The 13,188-nt window shown below is 35.5% G+C and overlaps 1 protein-coding gene across 1 annotated transcript; it reads left to right on the top strand.

Annotated features, from left to right (window-relative positions):
- Positions 1–203: 203 nt before the first annotated feature.
- On the top strand, positions 204–12,498 carry LOC135154950 (uncharacterized). Its single transcript, XM_064103195.1, has 7 exons — positions 204–448; positions 2,622–2,684; positions 2,984–3,040; positions 3,689–3,745; positions 6,953–7,009; positions 8,113–8,239; positions 11,156–12,498. Exons 2-7 carry the CDS (start codon positions 2,643–2,645, stop codon positions 11,380–11,382), a joined length of 567 nt encoding a protein of 188 aa, XP_063959265.1. The 5' UTR covers positions 204–448; positions 2,622–2,642; the 3' UTR covers positions 11,383–12,498.
- Positions 12,499–13,188: the final 690 nt, after the last annotated feature.

The following is a 13,188-nucleotide window of genomic DNA, read 5'->3' as shown; positions in this document are numbered from 1 at the left end:
TGTTGTAAAATATTTCTCCCTCATTCACTTTAACAATATAGATTGAACTTGGAGCTGGGTTTCTTGGACAATACCTGGCCAGCGTCCCTTTGTCAGTATGATGTTTATTTTCATATGTCCTTTTCAATAAGTGCAGCAGTGCTTATAATTTCTTTTCATATTTCCTTCTCACTGAGTGCAATACTAATTTATCATAAACCTGTACATGGGGCGGTGGCTGCGGAGTGCACTAATCATGTTCTTGCTATTACCCAGTAATGCACCAAAACTTAGCGGTCGCTACTTTACCGAGCGCCATTTTGATCGCGAAGTAAAACATTAAATGGAATTGATGAGGTTTCTGTCTGGTAAGACCCCGTTACAGTGCCATTTATTGGCCTTGCCACTGTTCTGCCATGGTTACATTTCCGAGTGAAGACTGTAATAGTTTTGCTGCCAATAAACTTGGGTAAGATGACAACATTTACTATATTGCGCTGACTTTTAACAGATTTATATAACACGGAAATCAATAAAATGCAAATGTCCCAAAGTTGCCTATTCGTATTAAACTGTCAGTTTTCATATATTTCAGTTTTGCATAGTGGGGCAGGCCATTAAGCTGCAATTAAGACATTGCTTTCCTTTAGAAAGCAAAGAAGATCACGGTGATATAGGTGTCCATAATTGAGGGATGTTTGACTTAATTTAAAAGACTCAATGTTTTATGAAAACTGTGGTATGATTTAATGATTCAATCTTGAAGATATGTATAGCAGAGGCGTCGATCCTGGGGGGCAGGGGGGCGATCGCCCCACCAATGAAAATATTGGGGGGCAAACATATCGTTTTGCCCCCCCCCCCCCAATAATTCCACATGTGCAAAAATAAAATAAGATTGTAATGTTAAACCGAAATCAGCAAGCGAGATTGAAATACAAAACTCGTTCTTTATTTAAAATCATGCTCAAAATGTCCGCTTTTCAGATTGAAATATAAAAAATTTCAGCTCGCGCTTCGCGCTCGCATCATTTCTGTAGCGCAAACCCATACTTTTCATGATTAAATAGGTGAATAGAATGTCCCGTTTTCAGTTTTAAACCTCGAAAAAACTCCCGCCTTGGGTTGCAATAATCTTTTGTTGGATATATATCTTATTCTTTATTAAAAACGTCCATTAACCTGTCAGTTTTTTTCAGATCGAAATATCAAAATTTTCAGCTCGCGCTTCGCGCTCGCATCTATTTTTTAAATCATTGGTACCAAAAATGATTAGAATGACAAGCTTTCAGGTCAGAATATAAAGAAATTTCAGCTCGCTCTCGGCACTCGCATTATCTGTGTAGTGAGATATGTATCCACCTCATGAGTTACTTACTACAAACAATCCTAAACAGGTACCTTTTTCATGTTTTAAGTTTAGTATAGCAAAAAAATTTCAGCTCGTGCTTCGCGCTCGCATTAATTTGTTGGTGAGACATGTGTATATATATATATATATATGTATGTATGTATATATATATATATATATATTTAGGTCTATGTGTGTGTGTGGGGGGTGAGTTTTTTTGTTTGTGTGATCGAGCACCTTTGGAACGTTGAGTCATAATTTTGCCCCCCAATCTGAAAAATTGATCGATGCCCCTGATGTATAGTGCAAGGGTTGGCTAATGCTGCGGTCACATTTCCCCTACGGCGATTCGAAAACGGCTGTTTTATTTTTTAAAACAAACCACTCATGGTACAAAACATGTTGAAATTGTTTTTTTTCGCCTCGCCGTACGGCCGCCGTACAGCAAATTTGACTGAGGTATAAGCCTTAAATTGTTGTGCTCACTCTAAACGTAAGGACAGGGAAAACCCCAACACCACATAAATCCAAAATATTTAGATAGAAGTACAGTTCATAGATCACTTTTTAATTATGTTACAACTCTGCCTAGGGACACCGTAAAAACTATTTTCCTCTTTGAAGTTGAAGACGTTTTCTTGTAGATAAGCACATATTTTTGGTGAGAAATTAGAACCTCGTATCTCAATTTTTTAAAGGAAATCATTAAAGCTCACAAACTTCTGTTTAAGAGTTCTAAAGATATAGGCCTTAGTGGTATACTTCTTTTTATATACATTTTTATACTTATATTTTTTTCAATTAATTGAAAATCTATAAAAACTGTATCAAGTGATAATAGTTAATTAATATATTGCTGCTGTATAATGATATATTGTTATAGACTCTAAAAACACTGAGTAAAAATTTACCCAATATTGGGTAGAATGAGAAGAAGCATGATTGATGGGTATTTTTTTTTACAAAATATTTTTTTACCCAACCAACATGCATGTTTCCAATTTACCCAATACTGGGTAAACCCTTTTTAGAGTGAAATTATTTGATGTTATTGTATATATTATATATAAAAAAATTAATGTCAAGTGAATAAATATAATTACTAAATTCAAATTCACCTTCGTACAGTCATGTACATAAAATATGAGGCCGCCCTCAAACGAATATAATGTTTCATCGACAACAAATTCTGAGCCCTTTCAACAGACATCAAAAAGATGTCCAGGATGTAAAATTACGGGAATTAAAACCAAAATCATACACTACACTTCTATTTCCATTTTTTATGCAGAACACCAATTGCATAGCAGAGATGGCCGACGATCGAACAGAGGATCCTACGTTGCTAAATAAGGTATAAAGATATTAATATTACTGCAATATCGTGTATCAACCCCCTTGGTTCAAACAAATAACATTTTGAGTTTAGGATACAAAGCGTCAAAATAATATCATTAAAAAACATATCAGTAATCGAATTTAGGGGTTATGGATTTAGCTTGTGTTCAGACTGATATTTTTACTGTCCCCCCAGGTGGAGGATAACAGTATAGCGCTTCGATAAGTCATTACAGATTTTCTTTAGCTCTTCCTTGCTGCGTAAGATATATAACGCATATCTTAATTTCTTTTATTATTTAAATTCATTTTCAGTTGGAAGGGGTAACGATATTCGACAAGCCATCGAGTGAAGTGATTGGTCCATCAGAGGTATGTGTGTCAATGCAATTTCAACCATGTATTCTTTGCCATCAAGAAAAAAATAGATGTGGGTAGGACGAATCCCTAAGAGTAAAAATTCCAGTTTGTTGATGGAATCTCAATTATGCTAATGCAGGCGTATCTTGATAGGCAAATAGTACATGATTATGAACTAAAAATTTGATCTATTTACTCATTATGTTATATATACTATTCATTTGTATCTGTAGTTTATTATGGCAACAATCATTTATCATGTATCGTGCTTGAATGAAAAGATTACATGATAATATGGTTTTCGTAAATAGCAATTTGGTTTCATCATGGCCATAGCAACTAGAGATTTTGAAATATTTTATCAACACAAGATGTTCTGCATATACATTTGACAATTATAATAGAGATAGGAGACAACCATGCATAATTATGTTTAGAGTGATACATAGGTCACGTATAGACACCAAATCAATTACATAGGAACTATAGTAGGGTTCCATCCAACGGTAACTAACATGACAACTTACAGTATACATTATCCAATCAAAATCGAGCATCTCATTGAAGATATTGGATGGAAGTAATAAATTTTATGCAAGGGGTCAAGGTATTGTTAGTGCTTCATTCACATCAATAATATGCAAGACATTTTATTTTCAGGTTAAAGAGCCGATGGGACTTAAGGCACCACAGAAAGAAATGTCTGGTTCATCCCAGGTTTGTGTTTGTTAAATATTTCATATAATTTTAATCATATATATATTAAGTGAGTATTCTTTGACATCAATATAGACCTATGATGATATGACACACTTATACGGGTTGGGTTAGAACTTATACATGTGGTTGGATCACCAGCACCATTCATGCAGGAGCTGTAAACCAGACTATACATTTAAAGGAGAATATGATCACAGTGTAAGTACAATATTTGATTAATTGATATTGAAATACTAAATATAAAGAAACCATACACGTCATACCAGAAACAGAATGAAATCTTCGCAATGAGGTAAAGAGTAGGGGAAGGCGGGGTAAGTTGAGCCACCACCCCCAGGCCAATAATGAATGAGTCAGACATTGTGGTGGTGTCATGTATTGATGACCCATTACATAACCCTTTACCCCATCACATTGTTTTCGACTTTGAAACTAAAAGTACTTTTTTAGAGGGAAAAATACAAATTTCAGCCAAAAAAGTAAAAAAGGGTGTAAAATATATAGATAGTTCTTATTACCCACACACGTCTTTTAATATAATAAAGAAATAAGAACATATTGTTAGTCCGGGTATGGATCTTCATTCTTGTCATAGTCTTTTGCATGATGGATGCATAAGAAATGTGTGAATGTAAAAATATCGCATTAAGTTCGGACTGGGGTACTTTGAGCCAGCCAACATGGGGCAAGTTGAGCCATGGTAATTTGTAAGGTAATGTGCAGTGCGTATCAAAAAAAAAACGGGACATATTTGAAAAGTCTATAATTTTTTTGTATCAAATTATGATGTCTATATTTTATAGATATATATTTATTTACATCTTGACTAAATTTATATACATGTATTAGCATTGTGTTAACATGTACAATTCAGTCTGTGACTGCCAGTTACACACTAAGAAATTCGGGTTCAATTTTACACTCCTAGGGTGCACAGGCTTGTCCCTATACGAGTGCCCCTAGGGGTGCACACATACACCCCTAAAAGGGGTGCATATTTGGGGTGTCCAACTGCACCTTAGATGGCGTACACGTCTATCCCTTAGGGTGCATAATGTACCCTCACCTAAAATAACCAACAAGGTTGTCGAGACTTCTCGTCCTTTCGCTTTCTGTATCAATTTCTTTTTAGATACCTTAGTTGGGACTCGAACTCACCTCGTTTTATCTGCAGTCAAGTTTCTTCCTGCTATGCCTGCGAGAAGCGCCGAGACCATATGAGATCTCTAGCGATATGATTCGATACTTTATTGACTTGTGCTGATAGTTGTGATTCAAGTAGCTCTATTTACTGTTTTCCAAAATTATACGTAATCAAATGTGTTTTTTAAACAATTATCATCACATAAATATTAAATATTTTAACAATTATTTCACTTCTATAAAGTGTGGCGTTAGTGCATTGTTATTTCGGGTAATCTTCGATCACAAATCAACTTTATCTATACCAGTCATTCTCAATTACTTTTGTTGAAGCTCCACATTTCTTGTCGAGAATCTGTACTGCTCCACTAGCACTAACGAACGAAATTTTGCTGAGGGGCCCCTGGTGGGCTCGAGGGGACGGAGCCCCTTGAAGCTTTGGAATATGAGGCTTTTTAAATGGCCAAGAGGGGATCTAATTGATATCAATACAAGAAACACAAATGCAAACAAACTACACAATAATATCATTTTTCAAATGATAAGTGACTTTTCACAACATGCCAGTGATACCACTTGTTCACGAGGGCATGCACACATCACAGCAGGCAATACCTTGCAGCATGTCTCTTTCACATTCTTGGATTTTAAATAATCGCCTTCGGAAACAAAGTTTCCGATTTCTAAAACTCCTGTGAAAATTATTTGTTTAAAACTTACCCAACAAACTTTTTGTGATGCTACACTAATATGCAAATTAATAACTTTATTTTATATCTGTATATACATGATATATGTCACCACATATTCCGATATGATGTGCTTTGCCAGGAGTCCAAGTTATTGATTAAAAGCATGGCTTGTCAAGTATAGGAGTGTTTAATCATGGATTTATTGTCATTATTTCAAATGCTGCATCTGAGCAATTCCATCAATTCTCAATTTATATTCTGGAAATGCGAAATTACTAGCCGTAGAAATAGTACTTGATAGATATCCGACGAACGGGGCTATCAGATCAATTGTGATCATAGAGATAATTCCTCTACCGTGATGCACATACTATTGACAATCGCACATGAATCCATACACCATGCATATAAAAACCATAACGTTAGAGTAAATAAATATAAAATTAATAAAGACTTAAGTTTAAAATGTAACTGACTTGTTTTTCCCTTTATGTAAAATTATCATCAAACATCAATTCTACATACTTATTTTTCCATTCCGGCTCCCACACGCCACTCCTCAAGGCTCGGTGCGCCACAAGTGGATCGCGTGTTACGGTCTTAAACTGTAAACTCTTGCTATAGTGTAACTCGCTCCCTAGCTTATTGAAAATGTGTCCAGTGTGTGCGCGCACTGCCTCTGTGTTGTTTGGTACCATTTGTTTGTACACCAACGCACCGGATGCACGCATATGATCCACTGCATGCACACGTACACGATCGCCTATGATTTACTCTAAATGAAAAATATGCTGCAGTTTTTTACCAGGTTATTATATGTCTAAAATCTCTTTTATTTTGTGATGAGAAAGATGTATTTTTTCTAGAACGGACTACAACTCTCCATCCCAAAAGAACAACGTAAGTAGTTGGAAAAAAGAAACATACAGAGTGTTTGTGCGTGAATATTTCATTGAAGCGATATTCTCGCATAAACTCCCCATTCACTGTGCGCTCGTACATTATATTTGCAATAGAACACTTTTACGCGAACTTACCCGGCGAGTTACACTCTAAGCACGATTCGCTTTTAAGACCGTTAGAATCGCGCGCTGCTATTTGAGAATCCCTGATCTATACCATACGTCTATCATCGAGACTGATGGGGTGCGCGTAAATAGTACATGGGTGTACAACAGACACGGAATCTCGCATAAGACCTAACTTGTACCTCGATGGTATTAAAGGGTGTACCCACGTATCGTACACCCCATTTGAACCGATATTTCTTAGTGTGTACATATTGAATGTACTGATTACTATGATTTTGTACCAAATCAGGAATTCCCAATAATTTTCACATAAAGAATATTTGCAATTTGATTTTCAGGTCAAAGAGCTGACAGAAGTAAACCTACGAGGCCAGTCACCGATAGAATTAAAGTTTGTACGTTAGATATTACTGACACTTTAATTACATTTCTCTTAATTCAAACCATGAAAACGCATTTAACGCATTCGGGGTAAAAATACCTAAAGGATTTTGGGTGAGTTATCAAATGCTGTTTAGATTTTGTCATTGTTGACAGCATTTTTTTTTTTAAACATTTTTTACACACAAGACTATGGGGAAAGAGTAGTATGTGACGTGAACAGGGCACCATGGGCATCAGGACACATTGCTATACCCCCCCCCCCACCTTTCACCGACAAAGTCTATTTGCAAATATCCATATAAAATCACGATGCATATCTGCATGAATACATCACTTCTGGGATCTGTTCATTCCCCCAGGAGACCAGTAATTTGTGCCTGGTGGATTTTATGCGAACTTTATTAGTGGCCCAGGAAACCCAATGAGTACTGTAAATGCAATGTAACCAAGTTTTCCCGTAGTCTGAGTTTCATCCTTTGTAGCGCGAAAAAATCAGAAAAACATAATGTCACATTTTTTAAAGCATATTGGGTGAGGTACCAAATAATAACGGTTCGGATGGTTTCATTATTAACAGTTATTTTTGGCATTTTTTCCAAATCTCGTTTTAACACGCAAGTCAATGGGGAAATAGTTAGTAGTTTGTACGTGGCTTGAAGCGGACACCATCGGCATAAGGGCACAATACAATGCTAGAGCGCCTATTTCATCGATGAAGCAAGAACACGAGGCAGTGGGTATAATCTTTAACTGAATGATACCAAAGGGAATGATACCTTGACTTTTTAAGCTTGGCGCTCAGAATTTTAAGTTCAATGGTAGAACAGTTTTGTCAATTAGGTGGCTGCCAATATATTATCTAATGTCCTTATTAGGTTAAAACTAATTACCACCAGATAACTTGGTGGATGGGCTGCTTGTCTGTGAGCTTTGCCCATCGAGGGCGTTCTGTTTAATATTGCATTTTTGTTTTAGATAGAAACATGGAGGGAGGATTTTGTTCCTTGTTTAAGAATCCTGTAGGGCCTGTATTTCATAAAGTTTGGGTAGGATATTATTTTAAGAGTAAGATTTTGTGTGAGTGATTTAAACTTTATATTATCTATTTCAACAGCCAAGCGAGTTGAATGACGCCCTTTCCGAAACACGGAGACTACATGTTTTTGATGATCATGTATGGTTTGATGTTAAAACTCGACATGGGAACATCGATCGCTACCTAAAGCTTACACATTTTACTAGTAAGTGCATTAATATCGGACTGGATTCAAAATACACAAGAAAATAAGTTAATATAAAGTATCATATTTATAAAGCCCAACTATGTATGTTTTTTTTAATGAAAGTACTTCATTGTTCAAATAAATAATTATATACGGAAAATAATCATGGATTTAGACGTTCTCTAATGGCATTTATCTTATGTACGGATCAGCACACAATGTCGTATGGTTATAAGTAATCATTAGCTTCGTTATGAAAATCCTCCCAATGGGTTGCGATTTTCAGTCAAGCCCTGGAAATTGAATCTGGTGGAAAATGAAAATAATATTCAACTATTTAGTGGAACCTTCGAAAGTGTGTCTTTTGATCACGCGGATCGGGAAAATAGTAGAAACAACATCTGAACAGGCACTTTCCGTAGAAATGACATTTGGATTGTTTGTTGAATTATGTAACCCTTTGCAGCTGACTTAGCACATTAGAACATGTTCCAGTCATGCGTAAAAATACATAACTTACGAACCCCTTAATGAATCATTCTGCTTCCGGAAGGAAGTGAAAGTTGGTTGTTAAGCAGAGCTGTTATATTTCATTGAAAACCTTTTCGGTCTATTTTATAGTAACCTGTTTACCCGTCTGTGTGATGATATCAATACCAGAAATTAACGCATTAGTCTGATTACGAATCTGAATGATGACACTCGTGTAAGCTTGAGCATTATCCGCGAATTGGCAATTCCAATATGGCCTCCAAAATCAAGGCATATTACCCATGAAAATCATAAAATTGCCATCAAATTTGCTATAAAATGTCTGTAATTGTGTTGCAGGAATGAAATACTCTTTGAAAAAACTAATTTTTTATATCTTGATATTCAAAATGGCCGCCACAGACCTCTGAATACCGTATAATGTACAATTTAAATGGGGAAAATTGATTTTTAACAAAAATGATCACTAAACTGCAAGTAAATGTGATCTATGGACGAAGTAATATATGAAAATCATCAATGCTAACACGATATATCATTTATTATGGCATGTATGGGAAATTGTTATATTTAATATTCAAAATAGCTGTCACTGGTCCAAATAGTATTATTTTCTATTATATGACAAAGGGGCCAACAAAATCGCAAAAGTGGGCACTAAAATGCATATTATTTAGAGAAACTAGTGGAATACTGTCTAAAACACAATTGCTAACGAAATAGATTATTCAATATGTCATGTATGTGATAACTGATGTAATTTGATATTCAGAATGGCCGCCAGAGGCCCTAACAGTATTACGTACAATGAGAAAGAGGACCAAAGAAATCGCAAGAGTGAGCACTGAAATGCATTTATTTGTGATAGACATCAATAATTGTATTATGTACAATGCGAACTAAGAAATAAATTTTCACACGAGTTAGCACCATACATGTAAATGCACGTAATTGTGATCTATTAGTAAAATACTGTCTGAAACCATAATTTCTAGCAAGATAAATCAGTTCTTCTGCCAGGTAGGTGATAAATACTGTATTTTGAAAGTCAAAATGGCCGCTACAGGCCCCAACAGTAATACGTACAATGTGAATGTGGACAAATGATTTTAAAAGATTTTGGCTTTGCTTGACTAAATGGTGTTTTATGAGTGAAATATTGTCTGAAAACTAACGAAATATATCATATCATCTAAAATTAAGGTAATAAATTATGTATTTCAAAATTAAAAATGGCTGCCATGTGCCCTTTTGTGAAAATTATATGTTCTCATTCAAATTGTACATAATACAATGAGGGTCCATTTCAGAATGCAGCATATATCACCTTAAATGCACCAGATATGATATACCGCGTTAGAAACCATGGTTTTAGGCAATATTTCACTCTTACATCACAATTATATGCAATACTTGTAAAAGTAGATTCTCTATATGCATGTAACATAATTTAGTTAGGGCTTGTATCAGCTATTTTGAATGTCAAATACAGTATTTATCACTTACATGGCAGAATAAATGCTATATTTCATTAAAAAGTCATGTTTTCAAATAATGTTTTATCATACAAGAGGATTTTATAGTCAAGTCAATCCAATTTTTTACAAAATTACATGTCCCCATTTGCATTGTAGACAATACAGTCAAGTCCTATAGGGGTCATTTTGAATTTCACAATATAGATATATGGACTGCTTTGAGAGGCATGGTTGTTTCTAGAGGCTCAAGGGGACGGCAACGCGACTATGCACGAGGGCATGGTCTTGCCGATGCGGTACCCGCGAGCCGAATTGAAACAACAATCTCTCTAATAAGCAGTCCATATATATTTTATGAACCGAATTATTAAACATTAGATCTAACGTTAGGGCCTAGTATAGGTCTAGATCTAGTAAAAGCCTGCCCCTGGCCTAGGCCCCAAGCTAACGTTATGTCTATGCCCTAACTTAGCCCTGACCCTGAAGTTGGGTCTCAAAATCGAATATCAAAGTAGTTCATACCGATAGGCCCTACTGTAGGCCTAGATATTTTTAGGAACCAAATTAGGGTCTGATTTTGAATAGGGCGACTCTAGGCTCGATCGAAAGTTCAGTCTTAAATCTCCATTAGAGTGTAATCTAACGTTAGATCTAGTCGACTAAACCTACGTACGTCCTAACGTTAGATCCAGAGTCTACTCTTAACTTCTAAGCTAACTAACGTCAATTAACATTAGATCTACCCGTCCTAACGTTGTCGTTTGTCATACCTAGCTGTCCTAACGTTAAGTTGAACGAGTAACGTTTATTGTTAGAAAGTGCAGTGACATTCTAATCTTTTCACCCGACTCACCTTTTGCGACCATGTATTTGAGCGAACTGCGATGAGACTTGATGATTGATACATCCGTTATGTCCTTAATAATTAAGTTCTCTTTTCAATAAATGCCATATATTTTAACAGGAATTAACAAGCAAAAGTCAAAGATCGGCATCGTTCCATCGATATGTCATATACAGTGCCGGTGTACCGGCGGATCCTGCCCTGGCAGATACTGTTCTAGGCACCAAATCCGCCGGCGGATCCTGTTCTACTCCGGCGGATTCAGTACCAAAAAAGGCCACTCTCTTCGAAAGATATCGTTCTTGCGCTATCGCGATATCCTTCATTCACATACGTGCTTTTTATAACTTAATGGAAGTTTATAATATAACAGTTAAGGAAGTGGAAAAGATTTTTGTTCAGCCAAGGTTGTGCACATTAGTTAGCAAATTGAGAGAGTTTCAGTTTAAATTATTGTATAGAATAGTCTATACGAACCATCATCTACAGATTGAAACTTCGGATGAATGGGTTGTGTTCATATTGTAATATTTCAGAAGAAACATATATCAACATGTATTTTTTAGTGTAATATAATTAAAAGACTGTGGAAGAAATGTGCTGATAAATTAAACTTACCGTTTCTTAAGAGAATAACTTGGAAACAAATTTATATTGGAATAAATGGAACTAATGTAAAAACAGAACAATTATTAAACCACAATATAATTTTGATAAAATTCATGATCTTCCATGGTAGAGAAAAGGGGTTACCTCCAAATGTAAAGGAAATTAGAGATAGATTAATTGAAGATAGAAAAGAAGAGAAACTGCTTGCAACCGAAAGGGGAACTTTGGCATTTCATTTAAGAAAATGGGAGCACTTTGACGAATCAGCCTCGCAGTCTTCAACCACTTAGTAGGGTTTTTTTTTATTTTTTATTACCTTTATTTTTCTTATTCTTTATTCGTCGTTTATGGGGGTTGGGGGTGTTAAGCGAAACTAAGGTTTTTTTTAACGATTTACGCACCCTTTGAAGGAAGGAATGTGAAATTGAGTCAAACGCTTTTTCAAAATAGATTGCAACTAGGTATCCTGGTTTATTAATATTTGATGTATGAGAAATCATATCGTTTATTATTCTTACAGCATCGCCAATATTCCTATCATTTAAGTAGCCAACTTGGTCGCCTGACACAATATTATCCAAAACGGTCTTAATTCTTTTCGAAAGTATTTTGGTTAGGATTTTATAATCTACATTAAGCAAGGAGATTGGTCTCTAATTGCTAATAAACATCGGATCTTAAAAAAAATACGTGGAGGTGCCGTGACCGAGTAGTCAGGCGGCCTGAAAATACATAGAAAGTCCGGGGTTCGATCCGCGGCACCTATGCTCGTGAGCCTGGAGGCATTTAATCTGCAACACTCTTTTATCTTGCTTTCAAATAAATGGAAATGCTATATGCATTAGTGGTAACTATATAGGTATGCACTGTTTTTTTATTTAAAAAATGCGTCTTGTAATCAAATAACATGCATTTTAATTTATTTTATATCTATTAAATCTTTCTTATCACAATTTTAGGGATAAATTGGATACAATATGCATCAATTATGATTGATACAGAGTATTAGATAAAGGCAAACAATGGCAGGATTTTGTAATAAGTTTTCTGAAGGGAAGTATATTTAATGATCATGAAATTCTTGATTTGCGAAATTCCTATGTATTATTATTATTTCCTCCACATTTTCTCGTATATTTTTTTCTCGCTTCCCTCCTCTTTCTATTTCTCCCTTTTTGGTGCTATATCACCCACGTGTATATGCCCCAGATATATTCATCATGTGCCAGAAATGTTAGGAAACTGGAGAAGAGGCAAAAAGGGCGAAATGAGCAGGGACAGAAAGAAAGGCAAAAAATAGTGATATGTCTTTTGTATGGGTTGTGGCTCGTCAGGGGGGCTGACTGTGGCATACAGATGGGTGGGGGCTCGGGGTGTTACCCTCCCAATAAAAAAAGTGGAAAGGGAATACAAGGAAAGATAGAAAGTGAAATATGATTTATTTTCTAATTATTTTGTCAAAATCTATCACAAAATTGGATATTTAAAAAAGTGGACATTTTTGCTTGCCGCTTCGCTCGCTCACAACTATTTAAATACATTTT

The sequence above is a fragment of the Lytechinus pictus genome, chromosome 8 (assembly GCF_037042905.1).
Source record: "Lytechinus pictus isolate F3 Inbred chromosome 8, Lp3.0, whole genome shotgun sequence".
NCBI lineage: Eukaryota > Metazoa > Echinodermata > Echinoidea > Temnopleuroida > Toxopneustidae > Lytechinus > Lytechinus pictus.
Note: the sequence above shows the minus strand (reverse complement) of the source record. Positions and strands in the feature narration are given on the sequence as shown.

Excerpts from the sequence above, each read along its gene's own strand:
- LOC135154950 (XM_064103195.1), top strand. The coding sequence starts at position 2,643 with ATGGCCGACGATCGAACAGAGGATCCTACGTTGCTAAATAAG. Across the intron at positions 7,010-8,112 it reads CACCGATAGAATTAAAGTTT|CCAAGCGAGTTGAATGACGC; the intron begins GTACGTTAGATA and ends CTATTTCAACAG. Across the intron at positions 8,240-11,155 it reads AAAGCTTACACATTTTACTA|GAATTAACAAGCAAAAGTCA; the intron begins GTAAGTGCATTA and ends ATATTTTAACAG.